Below are 20265 nucleotides of genomic sequence, written 5' to 3'. Positions count from 1 at the left end.
GTCCCCAACCCCCGGGCCGCGGACCGGTACCGGTCCGTGGATCAAATGGTACCGGGCCGCCCAAGGAACATTAAATTATTTCCATTTTATTTACTATGGTGTATTTGTCTCGGGTTTGTGCGACTTTTAACAGACGACGGAACAACGGAATAAACTGGACATAAGAAACACACTTCGAGTGTCATTGTCTTCTATTATCCCCAGATGGAACTGTCTCGTTGCAAAGAAACAAGCTCAGGGTTCTCATTGATTTAGCGTTCTAGTGAGTTAAAATGTTAAATCACATTATATTCATTTTTTGGTGTAACTGTATTTTATTTTGAAGGCATGTTTAAATACAGTTAAATTAAAATTATTAAATTAAATCAATCTAAAATATGAACAATCAACGTCCCCTCTCAGCGGGCCGCGGTAAAGTTATCAAACGTTGACCGGTCCGCGGCGATAAAAAGGTTGGGAACCGCTGTTATAGAGGACAATAGTTTATGTTTAAAATGTCAAATTAAATGTTAATCGAAAATACAAACAGCAATTTATTATTAATCAATCTATAATACAATTAAAAAACATTAATTTATGTCAAAGAAATTTCAAATAAAACAAAATCAGAATTATCAGATTATCTAGGAATAACAAGCTTTCCAATTCAGTTTAAAAATTTTTGCAGATCTTTATAGTCCTGAAAAATGAGAAACAATATTATGAGTTTTATTATTAACTTTAAATTAATATATACAGTATCTTTCTCTAAATAAAAGTAATATTTGCCTTTTTTTTTTGCATTATTATTATCCTAAGCTGCATCTGATTATGCTTATTCAAAAAATTATTATAATTGGATTGACTAATGTTATCAAATTCACAGTCATCATACCCTACATCTCTACTTCCAAAACTTATTCAGTTTATGCAATTAAACAAGCCATTGATTTGGATTAGTGTTAATTTGATTATGAGTCACTGAGTAAATATCAGAATAAAAATATCTTATGTATTACTTTAATATTATAATACTAGAATATTAATCTTACAATAATTACCGAAAAAAATCTAGCAAAGAGTTGAATAATGTTCCCAGCAAGAGTTAAAAACTTTATGTAGCACCATCTGTTATAAGTTTAATAAAATCTCATATTTATTATTATAAAATGGCAAAAAGTGTAATTTTAATGAGTTTTATAAAAAAAAAATTATAAATGTTAACAGCAAGTAAAATCTTTATTAAGTCTGACCTCATTCAAGATGTGAGACATGACTCCCTCTATCTCCCCACCCATTGACCTTTAACCACCAAAATTTAATAGCAACAATCTGCCCTAATAACAAACCTCCCTGCAAAATTTCAGAAATTTTTGACAAAAGGCACAGGAGTTATTAAGCTTCAAAGTGGATGAACAAAATCATGCCCCCAATATGCACTAACATCCATATACAGTAGACCCCCCTATAAAACCGATTATAATTACAATTCCTATAAAACCGCAAAAAAATTGTGACGGTATCTGTAAAAAAAGGTAAAAAAACTCCTATAATTACGTGGAACGTCATCGGGCAGCCGAACTATTTTCCACCATCAAGTGCCACGCTACGGACAGTTTGCTATCGTCTGTACAGTATTATATATAAATTATATATAAATTAGGTACTGTACATATAATTATATATAAATTAGGTACTGTATATATACAGTAGAGCGTCGATTTTCCGAAAGTCAATCATCCGAAACGTCAATCATCCGAAAGAATTCCAGTCGGCAAATTTAAATTTTCGCCAGTGCTGCGGCGCTTCAATCTTTGGCTATGTCTTGGGCTATTCAAATATTTTACGTTTTTGATACTAAATTAACATCTGAAGTATAATTTTTTATTATTTTTATATTTTTCAATATATTTATTTTCTTTGTACAAAATAAAAAAATAATTTTTAACGATACAATAGTCTTTGTTAGGCTTAACATCGATGAAAATTCGACGCAAAGCGACACGCAATGGAGAAAAATTTCGACATTGGATATGTTAAACTATTTTTTCGTACGTAAATCAGTTATCCGAAATATCAGTTATCCGGACAACCCCAGTCTCCAATTGATTCGGAAAAATCGACGCTCTACTGTAATTATATATTAACTTAATTTATTGTAACTTTATTATAATTATATATTTTTTTTCCGCCGCATAGTGCCACGCTACGGAGATTTTACGCTAACTACCGTCTGTACAGTATGTAAATTAGGTACCGTAAATCTAATACAGTACTGTAATTTTATACATTTCTTGTGAAAGAAACATTTCTTATTCAACGGCGATTAAAATTATTTATATTAATGATGTCTCCATAGTTCAACGAAGTTTTTGCAGAAAAATAAGTTATTAGAAATCAGCCGCTGTTTGCTGAGCTGTTCTGTGATGAAAACAAGCTTGAACAATGGCGATGTCGAATGGTGCACACTCGGTAAGTAATCCTACAATTTTTTGTTTATAGCGTAGTTTATACGGATTATTTCCAAAAAAAAATATATGTATTTTGGAAATGTTGAGTAGAATTAGTCTAGAATCGATTAATTTTATGGAAGAAAGCCTTTCAAACAGCAAAATCCGTAAACTTGACGTGTGTCGGGCTGTGATTGGAAGGACTCATAAGAAATCAGATTCCTAAAGAATGGAATGTATCTATGATCTTATGGGGGGGTCGACTGTATATAGAGAAAAAACCCCAACCATTTTTTTTTATGTACTTCTCAACTTTTCAAGACCTTGAGTCCAAAAATGTGAAAATCTTGGAGAGGAGTCATTTTTTGACCAATCACCCTACTTTCCCTCTATTATCAATATATATAACAGCTGGGAAAGTAATAGTCTCAAAACATCCAAAAATAAAAGAAAAATGCCAAACTAGAGAAAATGAATATAGAATAAGTAAAAGCATGAATAACTGCATAGATAACTATTTTCCTCCAATTGGACCTTTGTTACTCTGTTTCTAACAATGTAATTATCAAAAGAAATGTCTGGTTAAATAGAGGAAAGTATGGAATTAAGCTATTAAGAAACCTAGAGTTATCATCTGTGCATTTAGGTGGTTTTTCTTAATTCAGTTACTATTACAGGATTATAGTCAGCCATACAATTATTCAAGGATTAAAGAAAAGAAATTTTTATCAATTTCTAAAAGTGTAGTGAATATTTCTAATTGATCAAAACTACCTGGCACAAATCATTTTTAATAGATATACAGTAGAGCATCGTTTATCCGAATCAATTGAGGACTGAGGTTGTTCAGATAAGTTATTTTTCAGATAACTGATTATGTACGAAAAAATATATTAACCTAACCCATATTGAAATTTTTTTCCATTGCATGTCGCTTTGCGTTGAATTTTCATCGATGTTAAGCCTAACGAAAACTTTTTAAATAATAATCATGGCTATTGTATCATTAAAAATTATTTCTTTATTTTGTACAAACAAAATAAATATATTGAAAAATATAAAAACAAAAAAAATGATACTTTTAGAAGTTAATCTAGTATCAAAAACGTTCAATTCAGCACAACACAGTCCTCAGAAAAACACCACACAAATGTGCCAGTGCTACCAGCTAAAACACACACATCAACAAAAAAAAATATTGGAGTAGCCCAAAATATAGCCAAAGATTGCAGCGCCACAGCACTAGCAAAAATTTAAATTTGCCAACTGGAATTCTTTCGGATAAACGACACTCTACTGTATTCTAAAAATTAGTAGTGGATTGTTTTATTGGTTTTAATAAGATTAGTAAAATTTGAGAAATGATTTTAACATATGCTTAAAACTAGTTTTATTATAATTTTATCTAAAAATTTCATCTTACATAGTTAAAGCTAAAAAATTGCTGGATTAAATCAGGCTACATTACTGCTACTATTAATAATTAATACAGAATAATTTGGCACTACATAATAATTATTAATAGCAGCAGAAATGTAGCTCAATTTAATCTAGTAATCATTTGGCTTTAACTTTCATCTTACAAGAAACATTTTCTTGTAGCCAACTGCTGGAATCTAGAATTTTATTGTTCTTAATTTGAAGCTTCTATTGGAATTGCAGAGATGCCAACCTGAGAAGAGGGCCATCAGTACAGGATCCTATATTATGATTAGAGCAGGGGGTAAATGGAGGAGCAATGCCCCCATCTACTCCCATTTCTGATATGATATATTCATTCCAATTTTAAGATATTCATAAACTATTCTAATTTTGTTCTAAAATAAGTTCTAATGTTTTCAAATCATCTGAAACAAATTATATACTTATAATAATAAACTTTCTACAAACCTATAACCAGCATGAAATATGTTCAATTGCTTAGGCTAACGTTTTCGGATCCCACTAGCTCCTTCATCAGGCTATGTTCCATTTGTAATGATCCATTAGAATGTCAGCTGTTTTTGGAACAAAATTTCAAAGATCATATTTTGATTTCCATTAGGAATAACATGCCTTTCAACTCGAAACTCCGGTTGCTACGTAACGATCTTCTACTTGTATGTCAGATTATGTACTTTGATGCCGTTTTAATTTGAATCTCCTTTCTGTATTAGGGCTTGCCATGACAACGATAACGTGATTTCATCTTTGGAATTAATGGGGGTTGATGAGTTGCAGGCTTTGCATATTTCTATTTGTTCTAACCATCTGAGTTGGTCCAAATATGACGTTGTGATAAGGAGTTTGGCCCTCGCGAAGTCTGCAGATATCTCTGGATCCGATGCATATACAGATAAAGCGGTGGTACATCTGTTGCGTATAATGTTCTTTTGGTGTTCCTTCCATCTTACCCCAACTGCCCTTTTCGTGTATACTAATGTAAGAATCTAGTGGGATCCGAAAACGTTAGCTTAAGCAATTGAACATATTTCATGCTGGTTATAGGTTTGTAGAAAGTTTATTATTATATTCTTCCAGTGTGTGTCGATTATTTATTTATATACTTATAATGTTACTGAGGGCTTGCAATGGATAATTGACATGGAAGTCCATATAATCTTTTCATTTATGCTTTTGCTGGAAAGATCCACAACAGTGTATACTGAGATGTTCACTAACAATGTTAAACTTGTTTAAAAATTTTGACATGATTCACTAATTCCCCGTGCTACAGCTATTTTTTTTTTGTTTTGTGATGGAAAAATGTATCATGATGATTTTAAGCTAAGGTAAAGGCACTAATAATTGACACATTAAGAAAAATATATTCTATTTCTTCTAATACAGTAATACCCCGAACTTACGCGATAGGTGGGACCGAGCGATAACCGCGTAAGTTGAATTCATGTAAGTCAGGGTATAATTTCACAATTTGTGTAAAATCCAAGTCAGATGTATGTAAGCTAATAAATGTTCTCGTTAATCTTATCTCGTCTTTTGATTTGTTCACAGTTACAAGAAATCACCACATAGAGTCTCTCAAGTCTCCGCAAATATAACAAACACAGAAATAAAGAAAACAAAATAAATTGTAGCTATGTGTCGATTCCGTGCTACATGTCCGAACATGTAAGCTGAACAATAGTGTGGAGAGAGTGAGTAATCAAAAGTTGCATGGCGCTCAAACAAAAGACGAATCGACGAGATTTGAAAATCGTGTGACTCCGGGTTCGCGTAAGTCGGGGTAGTGTAAGTCGAGATATTACTGTAACTTAAATATTTATTCTGAAACAAAAATAATTTCAAGTGTAATTGTTACACAAACTTTCTGTAATTAACTTAAAATTATTTTTTTAAAAATACATAGTAATTAAAAAAATTTTTTTAATTCTTGAGTCTTTGCACTATTGGCACAGCCTAAAACAAAAATCACTATAAGTTGACATATTATTGTAATATCAATACTTTACGTTTAATCATCATCATCAATTAATGTAGATAATTGTTACAATTATTTTTTGACACTGGAAATACATTTATTAGTTATGAATAAGTTATTCTAATATCAAATTCACTTTGTTTAAAAACAGCATTTTTGTCATCACAGCAATTCATTGCCATAACTTTAAAATTGTCTTTTGTGTCTTCTAAATAATACATACATTTTTGTAGAGATTGTAGGCAGCGGTCGTTCGGCGCTACAATCCTTTGTCTAGTCGAATAGTTGATTAGTAGAGCTCTTGTCGTACACACCTGAACTGTCTCGTGGCAGGTCGAAAAAGGCGGGAATCTGTCAAAGTGCTGACGTCATCCTGTCGAGGCTCTCTGATGGTGACTGTAGGCATTAGCGCCTCAGTACTCCCCTGCGAGTGTTAACGATACTTCAGGTTAAAGTGTACCTGTCGTCCAGAGCGAGTTGTGACCGGTGGTTGGGTTGCCTCGACACCTGTTGGTGTTGGGGGTTCCTTTTCTGTGCCGGTTGGGATGGAAGTTGTAGGGTTGGCGACAAAAGCTGGTTTGAGGCGGTCAATGGTAACTGTCACCTCCTTGCCATTGATGTTAATCCTGAATGTTTTGTCGGAGCGCTGGAGTACTTGGAACGGGCCATCGTATGGGGGCTGTAGAGGTTTACGTATGGCATCGTAACGTACAAAAACGTGGGAGCAGGTCTGTAGATCGCGGAACACAAACGTCTGGTGGTTGCCATGCTTGCGCGGTGAGACGGGACGTAGTCATCGCATCCTGCCCCGGAGATCGGAGACAAAATCAGAAGTGTCTACCGTGTTGTCGTTGTTGTTTACAAAAAATCTCCAGGCAGGCGCAGCATTTGTCCGTAGACCAGCTCGGCTGTTGTGGCGTTGATGTCGTCTTTGTAGACGGTCCGGACTCCCAAGAGTACGATGGGTAGGTCATCTGTCCAGCAGTCAGAAGAGTGGCACTTGATTGCTGCCTTAAGTTGCCAGTGGAATCGCTTGATTATTCCGTTGGCGGCTCGGTGAAAGGCAGTGGTGTGGATCCTCGACGTACCTGTCAGCGCTGTGAGTGCTTTGAACAGGGCCGTGTTCAGTAACGCAGAACACCTAAGTTAGAATTCTGAGGGCTTAGTGGGCGGAGCTAAGAATACATAAAAGAAGCTAGTGGTGGGAGGAGTCAAGCAGTAGTTAGAAACGAATTCATCATTGCAGCATAACTAGACTTAGCAAGAATTCTGCGTTGCTGAACACGGCCCTGGTGGGACTTAAATTGTCGTCCCTGGTCGGTCGTCAGCCGCTGTGGAACACCGAAACGAGCGATCCAGCCATCAAAAAATGTTTTGGCTACGGCGGCAGCTGTGATCTCTGACATGGGAAATGCTTCCGGCCAACAGGAGAAATGGTTGATTGCCGTGAGGCAATATGTGAAGCTGTTGGATGGCGGAAGTGGTCCAACGATGTCAATGTGGACATGGTCGAATCGCTGATTTGGCAAGGCGAATGATCCAGTTGGTGAGATGGTGTGCCGGGTGATCTTGTTCTTCTGGCACGCAATACAGCTACGTACGAACTTTTTGCAGTCACGCTCGATGTCGGGCCACACGAAGGACTTTTTAATGAGGCGACATGTGGCTCTCACCCCGGGGTGTGACAACCCATGCAGGTGTGACAACCCATGCAGTGAGGTGATCGCCTGCTGTCGGAAGTCTTTGGTAACGAAAGGACGAGCGTTGAGCGTGGATGTGTCACAGTAGAGTTGTGCTGTGGTGTTCGGGATGGTGATTCGTTTAAGCTGGAGACCTGTATTGGAACAGAAGAGCTGTTCAAGTTCGTTGTCGGACTCTTGGGCGGAGGCGAGTGCCCAGAAGTCGATCGCCTGTGTGATGGGCTCTATTCGAGACAAGACATCTGCAGGGATGTTGTTTGTACCCTCGACGTGACGGATGTCCGTGGTGAATTGTGATATGAAGTCTAAATAGCAAAACTGTCAGGGTGATGCCCTTTCGGGTTTCTGCCTCAGGACAAAGGTCAGCAGTTTGTGATCGGTGAATAGGGTGAACTGCCTTCCCTCGAGCATTGTTTAAATTTCCTGATGGCAGAGTAGGCGGCGTACAACTCCCGGTCGTATGCAGACCACTTTTTTTGTGATTCAGATAGTTTCTGGCTGAAAAATGCTAATGGTTGCCAGTGTCCGTCGATCCTCTGCTGTAGGAATGCCCCTACAGCGGTGGATGATGCATCAACCATTAGGGAGAGATGTGTGTTTTGTGATGGGTGGGCTAGGAGTGCAGCACTGGCAATGGCGTTCTTTACGTTGTGGAAAGCACTGTCGGCATCGGAGGTCCACTCGAGGTGATCTTTCGGACTCGGGTTGCCCTGAAGCAGTTTGTTGAGTTCTGAAGTGATGAGAGCTGCGTTGCGTATGAAGCGGCGATAGAAATTGACTAGTCCCAGGAATCGGCGTAGATCGTGGACAGTAGTTGGTCTAGAGAACTCGATAATTGCCTCGACTTTTTGTGGAAGTGGGCGGATTCCTTTTGGGTTGACCAGATACCCGAGGAATTGTACTTCTTGCTTTTCGAATACGCATTTTGATGCGTTGATTACAACACCGTAGTCACAAAGTCTGGTAAATAACTTGCGTAGGTGCTGCAGATGTTCAGTTTTGTTTCGGGACGCTATAAGTATGTCATCAATGAAGACGTAGCAAAATTTGAGGTCACAAGTAACTTCGTCCATGAAGCGCTGGAATGTTTGGGCGTCGTTGCACAAACCAAAAGACATGAAGTTGAACTCGTATAGTCCAAACGGTGTGTGGTGACGGCCATCTTAGGGATATCCTCTGGAACTATAGGGATGTGATGGAAAGCACGGACAAGGTCGACGGTTGAGAAGTACCCACAACCGTGAAGAGTGGATGCGAAATCCTCTATGTGAGGAACAGGATAACGGTCGGGTACAGTTCATGCGTTGAGTAGACGGTAGTCACTCAACGCAGGGTCGCCACTGGTCGTTCTTCTTTGAAACGAGGTGTAATGGCAATGACCAGCTGCTGGTGGACGGTCGGCAGATCCCTTGAGCGAGCATGAATTCAAACTCTCGCTTAGCCAGAATGTATTTGTCCGGCGCAAGTCACCGGGGTTTACAGTGCACTGGTTGTCCAGGCGTCGTGATAATATGATGGACGGTGGAGTGTCGGACGGGTGCAATGGTTGGAGATGGACGCGTTATCTCAGGAAACTCGCTCAATAGTCGGTGATAAGAAGAATTGCCGGCAATAGTTTGTACTGACAGTGTAGTGACACTGAGATATGTCCTTGGCTGACCAGTTTCGTTGTCGAGTCGATGAGACGTTTTCTGCAAGGTCTGGGAGAAGTCCATAATGAGATAAAAAAATCAGCACCAATCAATGGTTGTGTGACGTCGGCTACAATGAATTGCCATGTAAAGTTTCGTCGAAGAGAGAAGTCTGGCGTGATTGTTGCGTAGCCGTATGTCTTGATTGCTGTGCTGTTCACTGCGAAGAGTTGATAGTCTTCTACACAGCGTTTTGGAAGGCTTGAAGCTGGATAAACGGAGACATCGGTGCCAGTGTCAATTAAGAATGAAACTTTGGACGTACAATCCGTGATGAATAAGTATCTTCTGTATATCTGTGGGAAAACAGGACAACCAAATACTTCTGAGTAGGTCCTCTGTAACCATATGACCTGTGAGAGTTCTTAAGCTTCGAAGGAATTGCGATGGCATGCGGTCGCCAAGCTCTTCAGTACGTAGAAGCTTTTCAAGACGTTGGGCTTCGGACTGGGACATGCGGTCGATCAGTGCCCATTTAATTGCTTTGTACTTGTCGGTATTCGGAGGAGTGGCCAAAATGTCCTGAACTTCAGTAGCTATACATTCCGATAAACTCGCGACTACGTGGCTATATTTCGTTTTGTCATGGGATATATTGGCGAGGACGAATTGGCTCTCCAACTGGGCGAACCAAAGTGCTGGGTTCTCAGACCAAAATGGCAGCAGCTTGACGGCCACAGGTTCGCTCATTTTGTCACGTACCTGGTAAAATATTTCTGTTCTCCAAGCGAAATTCATGAATTCGATAAGTTCTAATGTTCGGCTCAACCAATGTAGTCAACGGTCGTTCGGCGCTACAATCCTTTGTCTAGTCGAATAGTCGAGTAGTAGAGCTCTTGTCGTACACACCTGAACTGTCTCGTGGCAGGTCGAAAAAACGCAGGAATCTGTTGAAGTGCTGACGTCATCCTGTCGAGGCCCTCTGATGGTGACTGTAGGCGTTAGCACCTCAAGATTTTTCCCCCAAGAACATATCTTGGAAATGTCAACCATTGGTGCACTGTCAAGTTTTGATGCCTTTACATTAAGTACTTTATATAAACAAAAACAAAATCCGCTTTATTGTAAAGTCCTTAAAATTTTGAATATTTATTAATAAATTGTTTGTTGCGGTCGCAAACTACTTCGCAAAAAGATGTAAAGGGACCAGGACAATCGTGTAGGAGGACAAGAAAAGACAAAAGAAGAAACACTTTCGGACTAGAGGTCCCAGCGTCCAGACGGAAGAAGCTATGCTCCATACTTTCTATCTTGTATCAAAAAATTATTTATTTTGGAGTTAGTGTTATAAATAAATGTTATGTTTTTTATAGTTTATACCAAATTATTTCTGAACACCGGCAACATGTTTTATAATAGATTTTTAAAATAAATTTAAATGTATATTTCTTATTCGATAAAATAAAATTTCTATTATTGACAGAATCTACAATTTTATCTACATCATTTGTGCACTATACAGTGTTTCTGCTTGGACTTTTCCAGCATGTCCAACTATTATGTTAGAAGAGCATGTATAATTTTACACACAAGCATGTAATTTTTTAGTACAACCATGCAAATAGGTCATGCAGAGGAACAATTTTTAGTCAGATCCTTAGTAACAATAGTTAGCCACTTCCAAACTGGAAACTCACTGTCTGTACATTCAACATTATTGGTATGAATGTACAGATTGGTTTGAGTTTGGCATATTGGCAATTCTATGCAGACAAAATGCTAACTAACATCTACACATGTTGCATTAGCATGCTTATTCAAGAGTATTCCATTCCATAGATTCCATACTTTTTAAATGATTATCCATAAGACCATAATTTACATGACATAAACTATAGAAAATCTTTAATAGTTTACATCTCTGGAATTGTCATCATAAATAAATTTTCATAATGTGTTTACAATGATTCCAGAAACTTGAAATGTCTTCAAGCATGCAAAATCATCTTATATTTTCTGTGCAAATAGCTTTTATTATGTAAAATAAAATTTTAACTAACAGAAAGGAAAAAATAAATCATTTTCTTTTTATCTAATAACATTACAAAGTAAAAATTAAATAAATAGTTATCTTAAATTAATGTTTTTTTATTCAATATCATTTTTCAATATCAAAACCATAATATACAAAATAAAATTAATTTACCTGTATCATCCTGAGTTACTCTAGTATAATTTCCATTTTCCATATGCTTTATTAAACCTTTTGAGATTAATTCTGTTAAATGAAGGTACACTATTTCTTCAGATGACTGGCTTGTTCTGAAAATAAATGTTTACACATTTTTTCAATTGTTCATTAATGAAAATAAAATTGATTATTATTAGGTTAACATAAATAAATATAAAATTGCATATGTCTCTTCAAATTGTAAATAAAAAAAAGAGCCTTATGATTAGGATATTCAACTTTTAATAAAACAGGTTTTGGTTCATAGCATGAAAAATTTATATAAGTAAAACAGCCATATATTAAAGCTAAAGCAGAAATGTGAAACTGAGGCCCACTTCCTAGACCTCCATATTCAATTCAAAAACAGCCATGTACTTACTAATGTATATCATAAACCTAATCAACACCCTCTTTTTATACCTTCAACATCTAATGATCCTTGTATTTATATGGTAGCTGCATTTAGGGCACTAATAAAAAGAGCATATATGCATTGCTCTAATATCAAAGACACTATGCAAGAATTAGAATGTATAAAACATATAGCACTGGAGAATGGTTATTACAGTGGTAAACTAATACCTACATTAGCATGTACCATAGAAAAGAACTTTAAAAAGATATTAGCTAGGAACGTAGGAGCACAACTACAAACAAAAATTCAAAATCGTAAATGCATAGTAGTTGACTACAATCCCAGATTGAGTACAATTTATAAGATCATAATGAAACAATTAAATACTAGTTTAGCCTATAAATGCAACACAACAACACTACTACAAACTACTCAACAATAGTAAGGATAAGATTGAAGATAGCAAAACTCCTGGAGTATGTTCCATACCATTGTATGACAATAGATGCAATAGAAATCTAACACATATAGGTCCAACAAACAGATCCTTGAGGTAAAGACTCAAAAAGCATCAATACAATCTTAGGAAATACAAATACAATTCTAGCACAATATGCAAGCAAGCAAAGGGTGTCGCCACAATGGACAGAAGTAAAACTTTTAAAATGCACATTTGATAACCATAAACTAAGAACCATGGAGGTGTTTGAAATATTTGCTGCAACACTTAAAGGATCAGATACAAATTACATGCAACATGCATATTAGCAGTAAAGAATCTATATCCATATCCAAGACATGGCAATCTATATTAGATAACCCCCTTAAAAAATAGCAGTAGCCAATAATATATAGAATAATAGCAATTTAATTCAGTTTTTCAATTAGAGGCATTTTAATATTTTTATTCATAATTATTCATTTAATTTGTCAAAACTATATTAATCTTTACATAAATATAGTATATTTTAATTCAAACACAACTATGTCAAAGAAAAAAACATTATAATTCCAAATTTTGAACCTACTATAGAGGTTTGATACAGAATTTTGCTTAACCTGACACAGTCCACTGAAGATAGATGAAAACATTCGTTTTTAATCAGTAAATGCTGGAAAGTGAGAGGAAGGTGTGAATTTTAGTTGCCATCAGTCATGGACATAGATGAGTATCCAGCTCCTTCATGGCTGACACTTGTGAAATCTTTCTTAAACTTTTGTATTCATTCAAACACACTTCCTCACAACAAAACACTTTCTCCAAACTGTGCACAAAGTCTTTGATAAATATCGATACCAGACATACCCTCAGACCATAAAAAATGAATCACTGCATGCTGCTCTCTTTTGTGCAGTTGAGCAGCCATTGTTTCTTATAATCAAATGAACCTCCTTGTAAACACTGGAGGAAATACAATTCATCACATCCAAAAAACCTTTGTAACTCCAGTGATGTGTGTTTACACACTAGCAAACGTTTTCGACCCCATCCAGGTCTTCATCAGGCTACGGTTATGCGAAATTCAAACGCATGCGGAATGGAACAATAAAACTAAACGAATGCGATTAAAACTGCAGAAAAAACCAAATTTAAGAATAAAATGGAAAATTATCCACGTGCTGAAACGACGGTTAAGCACGCACAACATCATGTTTGCGAAACAGTGAAAACAGACGAAATATACGCAATACAAACTCAGTTACGGGGGTGGGGCTCCTTCATAACAAAACTTCCATGTGCCAGATATCCCCACTGCATCCCTGGAGTTGATGCACGTGCTACGCAATCCTGCTTTATATATTTCGAGAGTCTCCATGGCTCTCAGTTGATCAGTACGATGTGAGAGCCTGATCAGACGGGCATTTTGTATGTCAGCCGTGATTCCCGGGTCCGTGGCAACCGTTGATAGGGCGGTGGTGTGTTTTTTATTGTCAATGTCATATTTATGCTCCTGAAGCCATTTATAAAGGGAGCATTTGGTTGAGCCCACATAAACCAAACGGCTGTTAAATCTGTCATCTCAAAGTGGGACAGCATATACCCCCGGTGCGTGTTTCAAGTCTATTGTGTCTTTTCCATTGCAAAGTAAGTTGTAAACGGATCTTGGCCTACTATAAGCTATCTTAGTTTTAGTGATGGATGAAATTTCCCTGTATATTTTATCAAGATGGTGGTTGTACCATACAACTTTTCTTGCACCTTTATTATCCAAAGACTCCCCGGGGGCATTGGTAGTGTCACGTGCGTTTGCCCTTGTGTAAGCACGAGCGATATTGTATATTAAGTTGTTATTATACCCATGCTGTGTGGCCATTTCCTGAATGTGTCTTAGCTCAGTTATGGTGTCTTCATAATTAGAGTGGTGCATGAACATCCTCTTACTTAAGGCCTGAAAAGCCGTGATCTTGTTGGAGTACAGATCCTCCGAGTTAGCGGGGATGAAGAGCGGTACATAGGACTTTTTGTAATAGACCTTGGATATGATCCCATTATCCTTAATTTGAAGGTCCAAGTCCAGAAAATGCGCGGCGGTGTTGCTTTTCTGGTCCAATTTGATGTTCAGGTCATAAGGGTTGTCGTTCATTAAGTTAATGAACTGGTTGATGTTGAGTTCTGTTTTCCAAATGATAATAATATCATCAACATACCTCCTGTACAGGAGGAAGTCGGAAACGTAGAAGGGGATGATTTGATGTTCCAGCCTCCTGACTACCAGCTCACATAAATCACCCGAGAGAGGGCTCCCCATGAGGATGCCCCACTTTTGGAGATAAACTTTGTTATTAAAACAGAAGAAGGATGAGTAACACAATATGTGTGTTAACTCCAAGATGTGTTTTTGACGTGTGGACGCGCCGGAGTAGGTGAGTAATAAATCCCGGAACTCGCAGAAGCATGGCTGGATTTTGATCGACGGGTATAGAGAAACAAACTCAAGAACAGTGATACAAGCAGAGTTGGTTATGTTAATAGCCCTCAAGGTTTCAATGAGCTCGATTGGGTTCTTGATAGTCCAAGGGTAAGTGTTTATCTTGTCGCGTATGTGTTTGTGTACCGCAGTTTCTAATGCCCAGGTTGGTGATCTAGCCATATTGAGGACCGACCTAAGAGAAAGTTTTGCCCCCCATAAGACCCATAAGGATCCACCTTCTCTTAGGCCGGTCCTCGATAAGGCTAGATCACCAACCAGGGCATTAGAAACTGCAGTACACAAACACATATGCGACAGGATAAACACTTACCCTTGGACTATCAAGAACCCGATCAAGCTCATTGAAACCTTGAGGGCTATTAACATAACCAACTCCAGAACCAGGAATCACAGCTGACAAACAAAATGCCCATCTGATCAGGCTCTCACATCGTACTGATCAACTGAGAGCCATGGAGACTCTTGAAATATATAAAGCAGGATTACGTAGCACGTGCATCAACTCCAGGGATGCAGTGGGGATATCTGGCACGTGGAAGTTTTGTTATGAAGGAGCCCACTCCTGTAACTGAGTTTGCATTGCGTATATTTCGTCTGTTTTCACTGTTTCGCAAACATGATGTTGCGCGTGCTTAACCATCATTTCAGAATGTGGGTAATGTTCCATTTTATTCATAAATTTGGTTTTTACTGAAGTTTGAATCACATTCATTTAGTTTTATTGTTCCATTCTGCACGTGTTCAAATTTCACATAATCGTAGCCTGATGAAGACCTGGATGGGGTCAAAAACGTTCGCTGGTGTGTAATCACATATCACTGGAGTTACAAAGGTTTTTTGGATGTGGTGAATTGTTTCTTATAACCACAGTCACAACTGAACTGATGTAACAACTTGCACAGCAGTGACTGTTGAAACAGCAACCTTGTACAAAAAGCACTGATAAGACAGTGCAACCAACAGAAGTTTTAATACAACCAGAGTGTGGATAATTTTTGACTCACCCATGTAAATTCCTGTAATTTATCAACATATAGTGCCATTAATAATTTTTAAAATTTAACTAATTTCAATAAAAATATAAATTATTTTTATATATAATAAAATTTTTACAAAGATATTAGCAACAAAAATTTTCAAGAGTTTATTACCAATTCTTTAAACAAATATTTTAAAACAAAAATACATGAATATTAAATCAATCATCTGATCTATTATTAAGCAATATATTGGGTAAATATAAATAATTCATAACAACTTGCTGCTGATATAGACAAGTTTTATCTATTAAGTATTAAAGAATTTGGAGATTATTTGACTAATATTAATGTTAATACTAGATTAATATTTGTTAATATACATTCATAAAAACATATATATACTAACTTTGAAATATCCGAAATTGATACTGGATTTGGATATGCAGATTCAATAAGTTCTAAAACTTTCTCTTGAGTTATTTCAAATTTCATCCCTACAGAACTATCATCCATTGAAACTGAAATTTAACAAAAATTACTATGAAATATATTTTAATAAAAAACATTATCATCAAAATGTTCTGAAATCTCTTTTACTTATTTATACTATTATTTTTTCTCTTTTAAGGATTACTTTTATATATTAAAATTTATTGATGAATATTTCTTAACTACTTTTTAAAATATACTTTGTTTTTTAGCCTAATTTATTTCATTAAAAGTTTATCAAAATTACAACTATTATAAAAAAAAATTATTTAGCAAATTGTCTTTTTATAAAACAAAATTTCTTTGATAATACATATTATTGTTTAATATCTTCTGTAAAACAGTCAGCTCCATTTCTAATAAAGCCACAAATGTGCTGAACAGTTCACAATGTTAAAGTCTTATCACATTGTAATCTTCTGGAAGACTAGGATCCAATGATGAGACTGCACTTTGTAATGCTCAAAAAACATTTAATATAAAATAAAATATTTGCTTCCTGAGCTGTTTAGCATTTATGTGGTTTTAATTAGAGATTAAAGAAATTAAATTTAAAAATTAAATTGAAGACAGACATTGAAAACAGAAATTGATTTTTAAACTTAATTGCCTTATGATGAAATTCTACAATTTAATCAATTCTGCAAAGATTCATCACCAGAGGCAGTTGAAAATCTACATTTACCAGCACTTGCTTCTAGTAGATATAAAGTTCTTCCATCCCCAAATGTAAGGATGGAAGGAAAGAAGACATCTATGGCATTATTAGTTCCGATTTTAAAACCCATTTTTAATTGGATATTTTTTCTTTGTTTTTACGGAAAGTTTTAATTTTGATGACAAAGTAGCCTACACAGAAAGGTCAGTCATCAAAAGTTTGTATTCCAGAACGTTAAAACTGAATAAATGGCAATTTCTTTTCAACAGACTATATCTTCAATTTAATTTTCAAACTTAATAGCAGACTTTCGTCAGTTAGCAATTAAGGAAATTAGACTTTCTTTGTATAATATTCATTATTCAGTTAAAAAAAAGTAAATACTTCTTTTTAATCAATACTCTAAATGTAGATAGTAGTCCTTCCTCCCAGCATCGTGCCTTATTACTCATCACAAGAGCATATAGGACAACTAGTAATAGTTCCCTCCAAGTCCTGGCAAAAAAGCCATCTATAGACCTTTCTATCCTACAAAAGCGACGACTTCAACAATTAAAATGGGGAGGGACAGTAGAGATTATTTCGTGCACCATTAATTATAATGACATCGAGTGGCCTTCCTCTTTTAAAGAAACTTGCTCACCAGGAGAAACTTCTGTATGCAAATTTACCAGTTCTGAGAATGCCGATATACATGTATTCACGGACGGCTCTTGTATCAATGATAATGTTGGGAGTAGTTTTGTCGCTTATATAAATAATATTGAGGTCCACCACCAAATGTACAGACTTGACAGCAGGTGCACCGTGTTTCAAGCCGAGCTATATGCTATAGGGATGGCCATTGACTACATTAATCACAACTACAGTAATATTCATGTGCACATACATACTGATTCTTGGTCAGCTCTAAATCTGCTGCAGAGCAACAAGTTACATCCTCTGGCTGAATACATTAAAAATGCAACACAATCTTCTGAATGCACCTTTACCATCACATGGATAAGGGCTCACCAGGGAGACACTGGAAACGAGAGGGCAGACTCCCTGGCTAAGGATGCAGCCTTGAACAGTTCTTTACAGATCACCTATAACAAGATCAGCCAGCGATCGTTATACCACCTTCTCTGGAATGACACAATAGAACTTTGGCAAAACACTTGGAATCATAACTCTGAACATATCACCTACAAGTTTATATCAGATCTTAGACAATTTTTAAAAATAAATTGGCATACTCCAGACTACTGTACATTGCAAATCTTTAGTAACCATGGAAAATACACACGCTATCTTGCTCGTTTCACAAACAGATCTTCTGAGCAGTGCCCAATTTGTGACACAGAAGACGGTGCCTTACATTATCTATTTGATTGTGTCATCTTAGACCGTGATTGTCTCGAACTGCAACTCCTCTTACAAGAACTTGGTGTTATGTGGCCCTGTCACCTTTCAGATATCTGGCGCACTAAAGAGATCTTCTACGCCTTCAGGAAACTGGCAAGGCAAATCAACTTTGTCACGCACAAGATTATTAACAGTTAACTCTTCTTGTACTTGGACATTTCCATTTGCTTGTTTCTCACATGTGTATTGTTCACTCCTACACGCGTTAAGATTGTCTCAATAAAATTAATTTATCTGTATTTTAATGTTACAGTAAACATGTCTGTTTGTCCTCTCTGTATGTTCTACATGCGACAAGAACTGTCGCGTTCCTTAATTCAATTTGTTTTTCTCTTTTGTTGTTAAAAATCCTATGTATAATGTCTTTCAGTTTCAATGTATTTATCTTGTATGCTACTGCTAATTTTGATGTTCTTCCTCCCTGGTAATGCCTACAGCGGGACCAGGGCATGTACAACTCATTTGGTACGAATAAATTGATTGATTGATTGATTGATTGTAGATAGTAGTCCATAAATTTATAACCTTTAGCAACTCTGGACAACAGAATTTAACTACACATTTTACTTTCACATATTTCTCATATTTAATTAAAATTATTAAAATTACTAAAATACAACCACAAAAACTCCTTACATTAATACAGGGTGATCTTTAATTCATACAAAACTCTAAACTTTAATAACTTTTCAACTGAATGAGACAAATAAAATTCAAAAAGTACCATACAGTACAACATTTGCATTTTTGATGATGATGATTCATTAATGTTAACAGTCATTTTCAAAACGGTGGCACTCACTTTAGAACAACATGTGTTTATTGTAAAGAATTATCAAAATTCTAATTTTCCAATTGGTATGCTATCAGTGTACTAATTGGTGTGCTATGAATACTAGCAGATTTATTGAACCATTCTTCTTTGAGAAGAACATTACTTCTGCTGCATATATTGAAGTATTGGAAAAGAAGTTTTATCCCGAAATGCTTGTTGGACATAAACATTGTTGAGCTTGGTTTATGCAAGATGGTGCAAGGCCCCATTGCACAAAGCAAATGTTCAAAAGCCTTTGCTGTATATTTGAGAAGCATGTAATCAGATTAGATTACAAAAAATATGCTGGTGGTGGCATGGAGTGGCTGCTTTATAGCTCCATAAAAAGAAATCACATGAGTTTATCTTAAAGATAGAGTATATCACAATGCTCCTACAATTATTGAAGCATTCATTAGACACAATAAAAAAAGAAATAATGATGATTCCAAGGAAGAATTTTATTACTGTTATTGAATGTTTCAAAAATCAGTTAAAAACTATTATTGCAATCAAAGGTAGTCATGGATGATGTCAGAGCTTTTTTAACTGGCTGAAAAAAGTTTGACACTCACATGATTGTAGAGAAAAAAATTTATTCTTTTACTAACTGCAGTGAACGTTTGATGATTCCTATTCTGAAAGATAAAATAATTTTCATTACCAAATACAACTTCTTGATTGTAACCTTTATACAAGGGAATCATTGAAAACTTTAAAATACAAAAACTTATTATATAAACAATATTGCATGCTCTTGAAGATGCATCATGTGGGTTTGGAATGAACCTACTAGATGCAATGCAAATGATTCAATGCAATTGGAATAAAGGTCCACAAAAAACATTGCAAATTGCTTTTACAAATGCAGGTCTCAGTAAACAATTTATTGACACTTCAAATAAAATAAAATTTCCATCAGAATCCATTGACTATATTGAAGAAAACTGGATTAACCTCATTACAGCAGTGAGTGATGAAAAACTGTCATTTGAATATTTTATCAACATTGATAATTACCTACCTATTGTCAGACACTTATCTGAAGACAATGTCATTGCTGAAGTAAAAATCCATATAATAATATTAAAATTTAAGTTTGTTTTGTCATTAAATAATCATTGTGAAATTATATTAAACAAAGTTTATAAATTTTTAATCATATTATTAAATTAAATTGTAAAAATAAAAATTATAATAGAATATAATAATACT

General features: G+C 35.8%; 2 protein-coding genes across 2 annotated transcripts in view; both read right to left on the bottom strand.

Moving 5' to 3' along the window:
- Positions 1-20265, bottom strand: part of LOC111633829 — a 61654-nt gene that overhangs the window by 1288 nt on the left and 40101 nt on the right. The window contains exons 7-8 of the mRNA XM_023378464.1: positions 16089-16200; positions 11388-11503 (exon numbers count right to left, since the gene is read on the bottom strand). Of these exons, the coding sequence (XP_023234232.1) occupies positions 11388-11503; positions 16089-16200 (228 nt within the window). The remainder of the gene's footprint in view (positions 1-11387; positions 11504-16088; positions 16201-20265) is intronic.
- LOC111633816 lies at positions 8684-10437 on the bottom strand. The gene has a single exon (XM_023378453.1). The coding sequence runs from the start codon at positions 9977-9979 to the stop codon at positions 9479-9481; it is 501 nt and encodes a 166-aa protein (XP_023234221.1). The 5' UTR covers positions 9980-10437; the 3' UTR covers positions 8684-9478.

The sequence above is a fragment of the Centruroides sculpturatus genome, unplaced genomic scaffold (genome assembly GCF_000671375.1).
Source record: "Centruroides sculpturatus isolate CEXI.00-Female unplaced genomic scaffold, Cexi_2.0 scaffold742, whole genome shotgun sequence".
NCBI classification, from domain to species: Eukaryota; Metazoa; Arthropoda; class Arachnida; order Scorpiones; family Buthidae; genus Centruroides; species Centruroides sculpturatus.
This window is presented reverse-complemented; position numbering and strand designations above follow the sequence as displayed.

Bases quoted from the DNA above. Each gene is read 5' to 3' on its own strand.
- LOC111633816 (XM_023378453.1), bottom strand. From the start codon at position 9,979: ATGAATTTCGCTTGGAGAACAGAAATATTTTACCAGGTACGTGACAAA.